Genomic DNA, 16438 nt, shown 5'->3' with positions numbered 1-16438 from the left:
ATGCGACTTTGTGAGATAAGCCAGTCCTTGTTATTACTATAAAACTACCAACTATGTTGTGAATTGTGAAATAATATTAATAATCTTTATTGCGCACAGAAAACAAATACAAAGAGAAAGACATTACGCTGGAAAATACATAACAAAAGACGATCTTATTGCTAAAAGCAATTTCTTACAGACGACCTGGAAGATAGTAAATATGTAAAGAGAAAAGGTACGCTGCACTCGTAAGATACTGTGTCAGAAATAAATAAATTTATAATACCAGTATATAAACACACATAGGTACTATAGGTATCATACCGTCCTCTTAACAATTCGTTTATGTTATGTTCAAACACAATTGTGTTATGAATAAACGACTATGACTATGTTTATATACACAACGAACCGTTTTAACTTTGACACGAACAATACAGTTTCTACTTTCATTCATAGTTTGTCGGGTTTTAACGCGACTATTTTTATAATACAATGTATATTATATATATATATGTATATAATGTATATATATTTATATATACATATACATATGTTTTATAATGATATTTTCAGGGTTTCTTTATAAAATAAACTAAAATTTGTTTCTCTGTAAACAAAGAAATGTTTTATTTAATTTTAAAACACTACAATTATTTAACACTGAAATAATGAATCACACATATAACTCACCTGTAAACAAAGAAACGACATTTAAAGTTTATTACAATTATTATTCAACTATTACTGTCTTTTTATAATATATTTTATATAACCTTATTCAGGCACACTTGTTTTTGCACGATCCATTTTTATGTTATTTCTATTGCCAGCTCCCTTTGACACTCCTTGCAATCATCAGCGCGGAACGCGCCAAAATTTGAATTGTTGAAATATTTAATTATATTATTATAAAGAATTTCTTTATATTATTGTAATACAATGTATTTTCTATACATTGTATTGTATTTAACAATGTGGCAATCTTTCCTAACATTATAAATGTAAAAATAGGGATGTTTGTTACGCTTTCACACAAAAACTACTAAACCGAGAATCATGAAATTTTATACACATGTTCTTCGAGGTATTAGAATGACCATAGGATATTATTAAAAAAAAACCAAACATTATTTATAAAAGCAAAAAAAAATAAAATATCAATATTTTGCTACTAGCAGGCAGTAATGAAATTATGCGAACGAAGCTGCGGGTAAAAGCTAGTAATAAATATAAGTTAGATACTATAGTACCGTCGTTTTAGTAACGCGTTGGGCGGACAGTCCGCTTAACGGTCCAGTTAACAAAGCATGGTTGCGAACTGCTGCGCCAACTAGCCGAGTAACTTTTTGTTGCTCATTGAACTTGAGCGTTGGGCCGAACAAGTGCAATTATTTCCCTTTTTAATATATAAAGTTTTGTACAGTTGCCAATGGTTTATTATGGACTGGTTGGCGTGGCGTGGCGTATGGCGTGGTTATCAAAAATACTTCATACATATTTTTTGGGTAACTTGACCCTTTTACGCAAAGCACGCAAAATCCCCCTCTTTCTTTCTATTTTTCAGAGTACATTCATTTTTGTGAGTATGTCATGGTATGGTATTTCTACGGTTATTAAAATGGATCTGTTTTAGTGAACTGTTATAACATTTATAAATATCTCCCTTTAGACAAGCAATTAAAATATTAAAATATATGTATTGAAAATTAAAGCATAACTATTTTTTATAAGCACTAAATTAAATTTAAATATATATAACTCAAAGGTGACTGACATAGTGATCCATGAACGCACAGCCCAAACCACTGGAGGGATCGGGCTGAAATTTGGCATGCAGGTAGATGTTATGACGTAGGCATCCGCTAAGAAAGGATTTTGATTAATTCTACCCACAAAGGGATAAAATAGAGGATGAAAGTTTACATGAAACTTTGTCAATTTTAAACTGATCGGGCTGAGATGTAGGCATTTCCTAAGAAAGGATTTTGATAAATTCCACCCCTAAGGGGATAAATTAACGGTAGCGAAGCCGCGGGCAAAAGCTAGCAATAATATATATACGTAATTCTGTGGCACCTTTTTTTGCATTTAAACAGCTTGTTGCTCACATAATACTCATCTTGTCTATATGTCGAACATATAGGATACAACTTAAAATTCTATAATAGTACTTTTTCAGATCATTAGTACAACAATAGCGGAACCATCAGGCTCGCCTTTCACGGCCGCCAAACAAACATCAACAGAGAGCACAAAGTACAAAGATATTACCATACAAATGTGGCAGGTCATTCTGTAGTCATTGTGTCATGGCTGCCCGCGTCATTCATCACGCAACCATTGATCCGTTGTTATTTTCCCAATGTTTTCTGATAGTTATGTCATATTACCTGGTTAAAAAAACCTATTCATATACTATTTTTATATCATTTTCGAATTTTAATTACATTTTTAACATACTGCCTTTATCCCGATGGTCGTGGATTCGATTCTTCGCACGACACAAACATTTGTTGTATTCATGAGTATGATTGCTTGTATCGGTCTGGGTGATTTCTATGTATAATATGTATTAATTACGAAAAATATATATATCTATATATTTGTATCAGTTATCTAGTACCCATAACACAAGCTTTAGCTAGCTTAACTTGGGGTTAGATGGGCGCTGTGTGATTTGTCCTGAGATTATTATTAATATAATTTTTAAGAATTTTTTGTCTATACTATGCTAATAAACCGCCATTTAGAAGTATCACCTAATGGTCTTGTGGTTTAGCACACCGTTTTACTTTCAATGGTCGCAATTTCGATTTCTCACACGGTATAAACATTTGTATTTAAGAGTATGATTGTTTGTATCTGTGTATTTTCTATATTTTTATATGGGTATTATGTTTTTACAAAAAATATATGGTTTTAAGTATTTATATGAGTTGTCTAGGGATATTATTATTAGATAATATAAAATAGATGAGACTGAGTTACCATCGCAGACGACTTCTACAAGGTTCTATTTTGGGTAAAGTGTCTATAAATCCGAAAATAATAGGTCTATTTGGGTCCCGGTCCATAAATCGGCAACGGCCTCGGTGGTCTAGCGGCGAAACCGCTCACACTTTATTTCCGACGGTCGCGGGTTCGATTCCTCGCTCGATGCAAACATTTGTATTCATGAGTATGATTGTATATGTCGGTCTGGGTGTTTTCTATGTATATTTAGTATGTATTTAAAAAAAAATCTAATTATTTATGTCAGTTGTCTAGGACTCATAACTCAATCTCTGCTTACCATAGGACTAGATGTCGCTGTGCTAATTGTCCAGGGTTATTTATTATTATTATTATATATCCGATATGCTATCCGCAATTTATTCGAAAGCTAATACCTTTTATTTTATGATGTCTTACTGTTATCAGTGATTATTTGACTGAATTATTAAGTTTGTTAGAATCACGTAGGTTAAATGATGTGCACGTTATAACAGCACGCGAACTCACTATCCCTGACCTGACGTTTAATTACTGTGGTCACAACTGAGTCATCAACTGATACAATCATTACAGGAATCATTGCGAATAACATAATTATATTATAGTTGATGTACATACACATATATATATATATATATATATATATGCAATCCCCGATATTCCTAAAGACGTTTAAAATTATAACAATGCATGGAAGCTGTCTAGTACCTTTTCTTTCGAGATATTTTCTTAATTTATCAGTAACAAAATTGTGGAATATTTGAAATAGGTTTTAGTTTTTAGAAACTTGGGGTTCTAAAGGCCTATCTGGTTATCGGTCTTCGTCGTTCGTTTTGATCCCCGTTTGAATTGGACGGCAGATCGATCGGACAGGCATGGGAAGGTGCACCCGCTAGCTCCAACGGTTAATGATGGCGGGGCACCAATGAAATATCATAAAACTCATCATGACTCATGAGATCCGGTAATTTTACCGACATGACCAATTCACAAACAAAATATCATGGGATGGATCTTCAGCTTGTTTGTCATTGCAAATACATTTTTTTTTCAAAATCATTCATTCATGATATCGAAGAAACCTATAATTCCGACACGTTCTTTGAAGGCTGTAGTTAAAGTTTACGAAAAGTAAAGAATACATTTATAATGATAGTTTAGAGCTGTCAAGCGATCAGTCACTGAAAATTACAGCTGTAATGTAAGTGGAGCGACATTCAACTGAATGATTGATGCGTCCTGTATTGTACTGAAAGTAAATAAGCTGGTTATAAACAAGTTTTTAGGAGCGAGAATTAATTACTGAGTGGTTTCTAGACGTGAAATGTTTAATGAAATTCCAAATTCTCTAAAGTTAGTAGATTCAACTGTGGATACTTAGATTAAAATATACAGTTTTTATTTTTCAAAAGCCTTATACAATTCTTTATGTATTAAAAAAAAACATTTCTCTAGTTGTCTAGTATCCATAACACAAGCTCGCTTATGTGTAGCTTATGTTAGTGTTTATACTGTATTGGCTTGTTACGAATGAGCTAAAGATAGGTTCTTTCGGTGAATTTCAAGTTTTTCATGTGTAATTGTATAATTAATACCTGACTAGTGTGAAACATTGATATTAGTTGCTTTATCCTATGAACCTAATTTCATTGACTTTGATTAGTTATTGTAGAAAATTTTCATTGAAACACGTTTTGTATGGAGAGGAGTTTGGAAAATGCAGCTTTAAACCTATGTTGTATTTCATCCCAAATTACTGACAAATATGGTTACGTTGCTGTTAGAATAGAGAAATGTTTTTACAAAAATGTTATACTCATACATATAAGATATTTGTAAAACATTTTTCTCTGTCTATATACAGTCTTTTCTATCTTAAGAGTATCCTTCAAACCAAAGCGATTCTATCTTTCTTCTGTATTATGTATTATTTTTACATCTTCGAAATAGTTAAGTAAAACGGTATTTTTACATTCCGAGATAATAACGAGACGTTAAAAGCTTGAACATAATTCTTTCAAACCAATATAATATAATGTAAGAGTTTCAATAGATTTAAAAAATGCGGCCGATAAATCAAATCCTAGTAATTATAGATGCACGTTACCTTGTTACAGATTTATAAGTATTGTATATACAGTAAAATGTATGGTTAGCATTCTTTACATGACTAGCTTTTAAAAAATACTATTTATTATTGGGGACATCTAATCGAACCCAAAACAATGATTGTTTTAATGTTTAAAAGAAATTCAATTGAGTTTCTTGCTAGTTCTTCTCAATTGAATCTGTACACTGTACTGGACGTTAGGGAAACAATTATACAAAAAATACTAAAAAAATTACGATCATAAGCGGCTAAAATGTCCTACATGTGTAAATGATTTTTGAATTTGAATTTGACTGCGCTTTTGTGATAATCTCAGAGACGACTTAACGCATTTTAGTGCAGTTTTTGCTAACGTATTGTTTTTTTTTGTTGATTTTATTCTGATCGGGTTACAAACAAAAAACTTATACAGGAACGAAGTCGTGGGCTCAGCTAGTTGGAAATATTTCAAGAGGAAGCAGGAATAGGCGTGACGTAATCTTGTAAAAGTGCTCTATTCCCGGCTACCAGACGCTTACAATCTATTTATTTTCACATCGACGAAAAGCTGTTTGGGATGCCGATTCTGTATGTATTTATTCTGTGGTAATACTTTTATTTGTTTTACGTCAGGAGCAGGGGTGCCAACCTCATGATCTTTAGCCTCGTAGGAAAAAGTAAAAATCTGATAAAATATCGTAGATTAAGGGCCATGCATAATTTATGTTATACGATAAGGGCCGGACGACAAAGTATAACAGGGGGTTATAGGCGTCCAAATTTCGGATTAAAATCAGAAAATCTAGAATCCCACCCTCCTAGGAGGTTAGATTGTGTGATACTACAATTTAATTTTAATATTAAGACATGAAATTTTAACTATTAAGATGTGACTAATTCTGCCAGGGGACTGGGATTTATTTTACTTGGGAAAATAGCCTGATAGGAGTATGGCAGTACCCGTTCGTTACTTTAGAGCGGGTCGGTCTCGATATCGAAATTCCGAATTAAAAAAAGGGTACAGGGTTTAAAATTACTAAAAACTCATATTTGTACGGGGAAGATCGCCTGGTTGGCATCCCTGGTCAGGGATGAATTATATATTGCAGTTTTTATGTAAATACAGTCTAATTTTAGAGGTGTTTGAGTTTCAAATTTAATACCAATGATGGCGCCTCTATATTTTTTTATAGATTACCATGTCGAATTAATTTACATACATACGATAATCTTTTTAAACATAATATTGTTAGTGACGTTAGAACGTGTTCTTACATCAATATATAATATTCATTTAACATGTATATGTTAATGTAATGTTATTTGAACATATTTATTACAGTTGATTTAAATTTCTGATATGGAGTACGAATCAATATTGTTGATAGACAGGACTAGAAAAATCAAGCAGTAGATTGAAATTAATTATATTTCACAAAATATAAATAGTGCGCAATTTTTTTTTTAATAAATTAATGGTTTTTGAGTTGGCCTTTACTGGATGAAATTGAGGTCAAGTTTAGGGGCTACTCTAAGCCAACAGAAGGCCAAAATTGCCTGAGGGATACCACTTTAGTGTAAGGGGTAAGCCCTTACACTAAAGTACCTTAGTTGAACTCAACAATGATCGAATGGAACAATGGATCTATTAATTAAAAAAGAGTTATTAAAATCAAAAGTTTTTAATAAATGAGACACAGAGACAAAAAAATATATAATTCGATTAAAATGTATCATATTTTTAATTCGGTTAAAATAATAATATCCGCGACAAATTGTCACAGTGGTGTGAAACAAAGACGTAAGATGTTCATATATCGATTCTGCGAATGTCCGGTCTTTGACCAGGCGGCCCCGTTCTATGGACTGTGAGTGATATCGAGCGATTCCTTATTACAAATTTATATATTACAGACATCGATGTTGTACTAGGTCATTCAATGTGACAGGATTCTTTGACTTTTATAACTGTGTTGGAGTAAATAATAACCTACAATCTTTAAATATTACAAAAAGAAGTAGCTTCAGTTGTCTGTTCGCTTACATCTATGAAAAAAAAACAATTCAGCTGAATTTCTTGTCAGTTCTTCTCAATTGAAACTGTACACTGAACTAGACGGTAGAGGAAAAATATTAATACAAAAATTTCGACGTTCATAAGCGGCTAAAGTGTCCTACCTGAATAAATGATATTGATTTGATTTGAAACTACATATGCAACGGATTTTAATGCAGTTTATTGTTTATTCAAGCGGAAGGTTTATATGTATAATACATGTACATCCGTGCAAAGCCAGGGCGAGTAGCTAGTTATCTATACAACAGTAATAATATTAGACTAGATAGAATGAGGACGACAAAAAAAATAACTACATAAAAGGCTAGTGCACCACTATTCTTTCACGTTTTGTTTTATGGAGTACTCGTATTCTATTTTCCGCATTAGGCCTCACGTTTAGACCGATCTGCATAGGCACTTAACAGGATAAAATAAGAAACGAAAATTCGTATGGACATTTGCAATTACAGTTTTCAGTGTTTCGAGCTTAGCAGCTGTCAGAGTTATTAAGCCTTATTTAGAACAATAGTAGGTTTTACAATAAAATATTCAGTAGCCTACTTATTTATTTACTTTTTCTTGGCACTACTTAAATATTTACTTTATTAACAAGTTTCAAGTACTAAGTTATCGACGCCACTCGCCCAAGGGGGTGAATCATAAATATATGATCGGTAGGTGACATCAACCAACACAGATATCAAACCTAACGTGATCAGATAATAAAAATAATTATCGCTACCATTACCATTATCATATATATATATATATATATATATATATATATGGCATACCGTCTATCTGATGGTAAACAAGCTTAACCTCAGCTTTGCATACTCATAAGATACTTTCTTCTTAATCATTCCCTCACTGCCGAGCATCGCGACTCTACACTATCTTGTCGACCAGTTTTCGCCATCAGTTGGCTTCAGACGGATTGCGGCGCTAAGTAATAAGATACTGTTACAAAATCATTTTGCAAAATCCCACACAGTAATCTCTAGCAGAAACTTCGATAGGTACTTTACTCCACAATCTGAATATGCGCGGGAGAAAATACCTCTGAAATTGGACTGTCCGTAACCATTTAGATTCCAGAATGTGAGACTGAATTCCTTGTCAATGATGAGCGGGGCGATAGTAATAGAAGGTAGCTGTAGGCATCAAGTGAAATAATTTCACACAAAATCGCTTTCATTTATTAAAATTGCCTTCGCAACAATTACATAATTTTACATTCTCTAAATTAACTATGTTAGAAGGGATTTTCTATAAAGCCATTATTTTTTCAAATGACCGGTATATATACGTAATTTTACAAGAAGCATAAACACTGTAAATGGTCTGAAACTTATGAATTCTGGTCGATTTTGAAAGGATGTTATTGATGACGTTATAGATATTTTGTCCTCTCGTTTCGTTACTTGTTATCGTTACAATTTCTAGTTTATTTTTGCTACAACCTTGCATTATTTTCGAGATGGGTTGACATTATCATTTTGGTATAATTGATACGTCAATCACGCGTTGATAGATATCATTACCGAGAATTGATTCTGCCCTTATATCTGACGAGGAATATTCGATGTATTGATTTCTCCATCAATTCTAGGTAATATCAATTCGTTTACTCAAATTTCGAGAGAATTGTTTTAGCTGCAATTTATTTTGAACGGCCGCCTGCCTGTCGTCAACCCTCCTTGGGTAGGGGGAAAGAGGATTGTTAGTAATGTGGACTGATGATCTTATTGCTAGCAATATACCATGACAGGAGGTCAACCTGATATGGTACTTTTACACACACGCGGTTCCCCCTGGAAACCATTGTGATAAATTCTTGGTTTATCACGATGTGCTAACTGAGCTGACCTCATGCTCATCTTATCACTAGTGTACCGCCAGTGTAATCCGTAGGTGCAGGCGGGTGCACCATTCCATTATCATGCATAAAAAAAACACTCAAGCATAGGATTCAAGTTGTTATAGTTGCCATATCGGGTTATTATTCCTACGTATATTTCTAAATATTTTTCAGACAAAAGACTGTAATGTTTTTCATAATTGTATTTATTCGTATGTTCCGATCTTTGTCACACTGTTCAACCTCTTTTGATCAAATGCAACATGCTTTATTTTCCACTGAAGTTTGGTTATATTTAGAGTTAAAATTTTCTAAATGTTTCAATGTATCCAAAATGGTTGTGCATAAAAAACATTTAGAATAAACAACTAAGTACAATTATTCATATTATATGAAATACGTGTATAATGTACTTAATCCATGTACATATGTCACGAAACCGTGTATCTTTTGTTTGACGCGTAATTGTGCCATACAACTTTAAGTCATTCATATTTTTTAATAAAGAAATATATTCAAATTGGAAGGAATGGAATATTTAAGGAAATGATAGGACATACATATATAATAGACATAATAACAAAATATTTATAACCGTATAAAGCTACTGCATTCAATTCAGTCAAATAGAAAAACAGATCAAGTAATAGCGTCACTAGATATTTTCCTAAGTATATGGGGCCCAGATGGGGAATCAACCCCAAAATTGCCCTATGGCTTTATACAGCAGTGGTGAGACCACTTACCACCTATGCCTGCGCAATCTGGTGGAGGAAAACCCTCCAATCCACAGCTGCCACCAAGCTAAACAGCCTACAGAGAATTGCTTGTCTGATTATTACAGGAGCCATGAGCACCACGCCGGGAGCAGCTCTAGACGCATTATTGGACTTGACGCCCCTTCCTATTCATACAGGAAAAGGCGAAAGCCAATATGCTCAGAATAAGTTCCCAAAGGAGGATATCTTGGCATTCCCTGGCCATAAAAACTATACAAGACTCGATTATGAGTGATCCTATTCTGGGAATGCCTGAAGACAATATGGCACCAGAGTGTAACTTTGTACAATATTACAAAATCGAAATATCTGGAAGAGACGAATGGCAAAATAACCATACACCGTCTCACTCAGAGCATGACCTAGTCTGGTTTACAGACGGGTCCAAAATAGGAGATGATGTAGGATGTGGAATATGTGGTGTAAAACCCAAAATCTGCAACTATATAGGCTTAGGAAAATACGCCTCAATCTTTCAGGCAGAGACTTACGCCTTAATTAGATGTCTGGAAGTAATCCTAAGCCTCAACTACATCAATCAGAACATATACATTTATTCGGACAGTCAAGCTGCTCTACTAGCACTTAACTCGTACGAAATCCGTTCTAAACTTATTAGAAACTGTATCCTGCTACTAAATGAAGTAGGAAGCAGAAATAATATTATACTGAGATGGGTCCCCGGGCATTCAAATATTGAAGGCAATGAGAATGCCGACCATCTGGCAAAGTTAGGGGCAAAAACCGTCCAACTGGGCCCCGAACCCTTCTGTGGTGTGCCTCGTTGCCTAAAACTGGGACATCTCAAATTAATAACCAAACGAGAAGCACTGAATCACTGGCAAGAAATGCCAGGATTAATACATTCAAAAGACCTTATATCGGGCTTCTCGACCAAATACTCCAATAGATTACTACAATTGAGTAAAAACAACATATGCATGATGACTAGGGCCCTCACAGGACACTGCAAATTGAACAAGCATATGGCTAAGCTAGGCCTATGCACGACAAGTATCTGCAGATTCTGCCAAACTGAAGAGGAAACGCCGCTTCACATCCTATGTGGTTGTAGCCCACTCATGCATAAACGAAATATCTCCTTTGGAAAGTTTACACTCTTTCCCGAGGAGATAAAAACGATCGCTCCTAAGAATATCCTTCAATTCTTGTCCCTGACGGGTCTAGGTAGCGAACTCTGAAAAGGGCGAGCACAATAGATCTATGTAGGTCGCAGTGCTACAGGTGCTACACATCTGACAATAGCCCAAACAACCCAATAAAAAAAAAAAAAAAAAAAGTATAGATAAATTACTGTTATCACTACTATTGAGTACTAGAGTGATAACAAGTGAAATAGACCATGTCTATCTGTACATACACTAGAGCAGAGTTTCCCAACCTTTCTAGAAACGACCCTCTCTATATTATACCAATGTATTATACCAAAACCGGGATAATACATGCCCCTTCGGATTTTATTTTGAACTGTCACTGCAGTGTCCGATAGAATTAATGAATATGGTTTTGTAATATTTAATTTATGTGACAAGTAAATTTTCCTTATAAATAATCAATAAATAACCCTGGCCAATTAACACAGCCCACCTAGTCCCACAGTAAGCAGAGCTTGTGTTATGGGTACTAGACAACTGACATTATTACATTGATAAATTTGTTTTTGTAAACATATATGATAGACTTACACCCAGACGGATGCAAACAATCATATTGAAGAATACAAATGTTTGCATCGTGCGAGGAATCGAACCCGCGGCCACCGATGTGGTCATAATAATAACCGTCTTATAAAATCGCAAATGTACTACGCTTTCTTGACATCTGCCTATGCCCTCCCCCCAAGGGGGGTGGTAAGGGCACGTCTATTCGGTTGGGAAATTCTGTACTAGAGAAACAATGTTACATAAATTCGTTAACGTATCTGTCTCATCCATCTGCCGTCAAGTGAACGATTGTCAATTGGCTTGGCATATTTGACGATCGCTAACACAAATTGGATTGCGAATTGACTGAATTCTATGGAGTAGTATTAAACGATATTATAACCCTTTCAGACTTGATTTTTTTTTACATTCTTAAAGTTAAAGCCTTTTTGAAAGCATATACGTACTTGCAATGACTTCTTATTGGCCTATTTTTTTTTATATCGAATAACAAACAAGTTGACGGCCCATCTGATCTGATCTGTACCCGTCAACCGTATAACATGAATAACACTACAGACATCACGTTATCACGCTATACACCCGTGATACCATTCACGCGTTATCATTCCAGGTGACTAACATGTCATGCCTCTTATACAACGAATTGGACGCGTTTTTTTATTGTTTTTAAATTGTTACTCAAGTCGGTATCAATCAAGTCCGAAAAGGATAGAAGATACAATGATTCCAGATTCTACTTGGTACATACCTGGTCTTGACTTAACGAACTATCCCCGCTGGCGTTTCTCTCTTGGTTCTGTGCCGTTCTCTCCTGCTTGCAAGCGGTGTGGTACTCCAGCCTGGTCCTCTCCACCTTCTGTAGTAGTTTCGCCCACGGTTTCTGAGCCTTTTTGAATGCCTCGTCCATTTCTTTGCGTTCTTTTAGCTGGATCATTGACTGTGGACAAAATATTACTAATTAGGATTTTATTAACTTTTAAAGAGAATTTTATTCAAGTCTTAAATATGAAATAATTTACAATTAACGATTATGGCCATTAATATATAGTTATATCGGACATATAATAAAACCGTAACCGAACCGTGTTGCACAACAAGCGACATCCTTCGAAGTAATTTTTTTACTTTACTTTTCTTATATAATTGGAATAGCAATTAAGCTGACGGCTGGCCTATCCCATACCATTAGGGTGTACGTGAACAGCACCACGGACAGCTGTACCACGTGTGCCATTCTGGGGGACTAAAAGCGTCATGCATCTGTATCCCGTAATTTGACTACCTTATCTCACACTTCAACCGAACACATCTTACAAAGCTAGCTAGCTAGCTAGCTGCTACAAAGCTAGCTGTTCGGCAGCTGAAGTATTTATATAGGTAGACAGATAGATAAAATCGTTATTTGCCAATTACAAATACATACTATATATAAGGTATAGTAAAGTAAATGTACAAATAAAAGAAACGGAGGTGACTTTATGTACCGCAAAGGTGAATAGGCAACTAAATCAGCTTAAAACTACAGATAAATCTGTAGCTGATATTGTGTAGGTTCCTGGACTTAAAAATATATATTTAAACTTCGAGTTCTTTATATATGAATGCACTACAAATCACGATAAAAGAAAAACAATAATATATTATTATTTTTCTACACTTGTGTTAGTTTAGAGCTCTTTTCGGACTATTCTAATGCTATAGGCCGTAGCTGGCGTTTACAGCTTCACCGGACGATAAGGGGCGAGTGCAGATGACACTCCAAACCGCGGAAGAACTTACAGAGCGGCTGAAAGCCAGGGTTAAGGCTGAGGGCACCGCTAGGGGTTAGAACCTCGGCTCAGGCCGTCGTAATTTCGAACCCCGTTTAAATTGGACGGGGGATCGATCGGTCTTAGAGCGTATGTTGCTTTATGTACGACAGAATTATATTCTCTTTACGACTTTGAGCTAAAAGGTGTTATGAGGTGGGTATGTAGCGGATAACAGGCGCACAACATGCCGAGTCACGTTTACAGCCCGATTTACATATTAGCAAACAATCATCAACTCTGTCTTCTTATCATAAACATGCGCTATGTGAAATTAGAAAAGTATTAACATAACCATACTTCAGGGGGGCCATCAGTTCGTTTACAGGCAAGGCTGCGGTAAACTATTAGTTTATAACATTCAATATACAATTCTCAAAACCCTATTTAGTTGAATTCAGCAACTAGATTTAATAGACTGTCTAGGTTGTCTAGCGGTTTAGCACACCGCTTTACCACCAAAGGTCGTAGGTTCGATTCCTCGCGCGTTACAAATATTTGTACTATAATTATTTGTTACGGTCTTGGTGTTTTCGATGTATATTAAAAAATATTTATATTAATGTATTTTATCAGTTGTTCAGTACCCAGACAAGCACTTCTTACCGTAGGACTAGATAGCGCTGTGTCAATTGGCCAGGGTTATTTATTTACTCATTTATTATAATAAAATACCGCCAACAATATTCTCTGCACCACCTATGGTTGACTGGTAGAAAATGCCGCATGGCGTTAAGCCCGCCAAATGTTGCAAAATGCTGACCCATGCAACTTCGTTTGCATCACACTTACTTGACAATTATCATTATATTTCGTCCAATTTATATAATATGCTTTTAAATTATATCCTATTTATTATTCCGTTACATAAACTACATTACTGTAAAATTTCATCAATATCCGTTTAGTAGTTTTCGCGTGAAAGAGTAACAAACATCCATCCATATTTACAAACTTTCGTGTTTATAATATTAGTAAGATTGTGTACATTTAAGTTAAATAAATAAAATAAATAATAAGTATCATGTAAACGAAGCCACGGACGTTCGTTTCTTACAATATCTGGTTAGTATATCACAAATATCGATGACGATACATAATGCTGTCATTATATTGAAATGTACTTAGGTCTGCTGATTATCATAACGCATGACTCGTCACGCCCGTTCACTGATGCACCGGGTAATTATGCAGAATTGCGTAATTACATAGTGACTATATAACTACACACTGTCTCGAGTGGAAAGAGAGATATCGCATCTCTTGTTTTTATATCTATTATTACCTATTCGTCCCGTCTTAGTATGTATATATACATATATATATAAACCTTACTCTTGAATCTATCTATTAAAAAAACCGCTTCAAAATCCGTTGCGTAGTTTTAAAGATTTAAGCATACATAGAGACAGACAGCGACTGCGATTTTATTTTATATTATGTAATGATAATGACTATTTACGTTCCTGTCCCCCCATTTTTTTCCCTTACCTATGACAATACGGACCGCCTTGTCTCGCGCGCGTACGTTCCTTAATTATAATAAAAAATGAATTACAAATTGAGCGAAAAAGTATGTGAAAGAAAGTAAAAACATCACTTGGACCCTGGCCAGTGTTAAGGAGCCCAGGAAGCCCTATCACGCAGGTACGGGATAGACGCTTCCATAGTATTAAAAAAATATATAAAGAAGTCAGTCTTGTATTTTTGGAATGTTTGTATCTAATTGACAATTTCCAAAAAAAATACTACTCCAATTATCAAATCTCATAGTGTTTCTATGAATAGAAATAGAGTTTTAGTTTTTATGGAATAAAAACAAATTGCCAGTGGTAACCATCGCCTATATACATATGTGAACAGCACCAAAGCTATCAAGTCACGTGAAACACGATCGCACCCACTAATAAAGTAATATTAGTAGTTAAAACAAATGCTGGGAAATAAAGCAAATTACAAAATTGATGAATATACCAAATGCGAATGAATTATATTAAAACGTCCACCTGTTTTTCACGTTGCTATACCTTATATACATAATAAAGTGCATATTATGAGTGGTAAATTAATTACTATATCATAATAGTGCAATGATACATAAATAAATATATATCCCTAGAAAATTTACACAACGCCATCTAGTCACTAGTTTAGCAGAGCTTGTCTTATGGGTACTAGACAACTGATTTAAATACAGATACATTTTTTTTTGTAAATAGATATACATGTATATTATACATAGAAAACATCCAGATCGACACAAACAATCATACTCATGAAAACAAATGTTTATACAGTGCGAGGAATCGAAGCCGCGACCATCGAAAGTCAGGCTTGCTACACCGCTAAACCACAAAGGCCAACTAATGCGTTGCCATTCCGTATAACTAAGATGTACAATGTCATCTGCGTGTGTACATCATATGGACATGCATTTTCCACTCCAAACGATTCACATATCAGACAATCAATTCAAAGATGTCTCTACCACAATCTATTAGACAATAAAGATATTATACAATAGATAATCAGAGAACAGACATATGGGTGTTTTGCATACAAATATTATACCTAACTATCTGCGCCCGCGACTTCGTCCGCGTGGAATTTAACTATATTCTTCTAAAATAAAAGTAGCTTAAGTCAAAAAACGTCTCGTCAAAATCGGTCCAGCGATTTCAGAGATTAGCCGGAACAAACAGAAAGGCAGACAAAAATTGTAAAAAAAAATATTTTGGTGTACGTACCGTATTTATATTCATATGCTAGTAGTAAAAAACGGTTATTTCAATATTACAAACACACTCCAATTTTATATATATATTGTTTGGTTGTAGCGTAATATTGTATAACGGTCTCGGTGATCTAGCGGTTAAGAATATCACTTTACTACGATGGTCGCGGGTTCGATTCCTCGCACGGTGCAATCATTTGTATTCATGAGTATGATTGTTAGTATCGGTTTGTGTGTTTTCTATGTATTTTTTTTTTATCTTCATTGAACAAAAAACTTTTGTACAACAGACGAGCTTAATGCCATAAGGCATTCTCTCCCAGCTAACCAGGGTATATAATGTTTGTATTTAAAAAAATCTAAGAATTTATATGGATTTATATATTAGCATATACATATATCCATATAATGTGGGACGTCACGAGACAATATGATGTTCAC

The 16438-nt window shown here is 34.6% G+C and overlaps 1 protein-coding gene across 3 annotated transcripts in view; it reads right to left on the bottom strand.

Moving 5' to 3' along the window:
- Window positions 1–16438, bottom strand: part of LOC131853935 (protein kinase C and casein kinase substrate in neurons protein 1) — a 124734-nt gene that overhangs the window by 29579 nt on the left and 78717 nt on the right. For all 3 annotated transcript variants that reach the window (XM_059205024.1, XM_059205026.1, XM_059205025.1), the window contains one exon: window positions 12204–12392. In XM_059205024.1, coding sequence (XP_059061007.1) covers window positions 12204–12392 — 189 coding nt within the window. The remainder of the gene's footprint in view (window positions 1–12203; window positions 12393–16438) is intronic.

Source organism: Achroia grisella, unplaced genomic scaffold (assembly GCF_030625045.1).
Source record: "Achroia grisella isolate CSIRO2021 unplaced genomic scaffold, CSIRO_AGI_Agris_v1 utg918, whole genome shotgun sequence".
Lineage (NCBI taxonomy): Eukaryota > Metazoa > Arthropoda > Insecta > Lepidoptera > Pyralidae > Achroia > Achroia grisella.
This window is presented reverse-complemented; position numbering and strand designations above follow the sequence as displayed.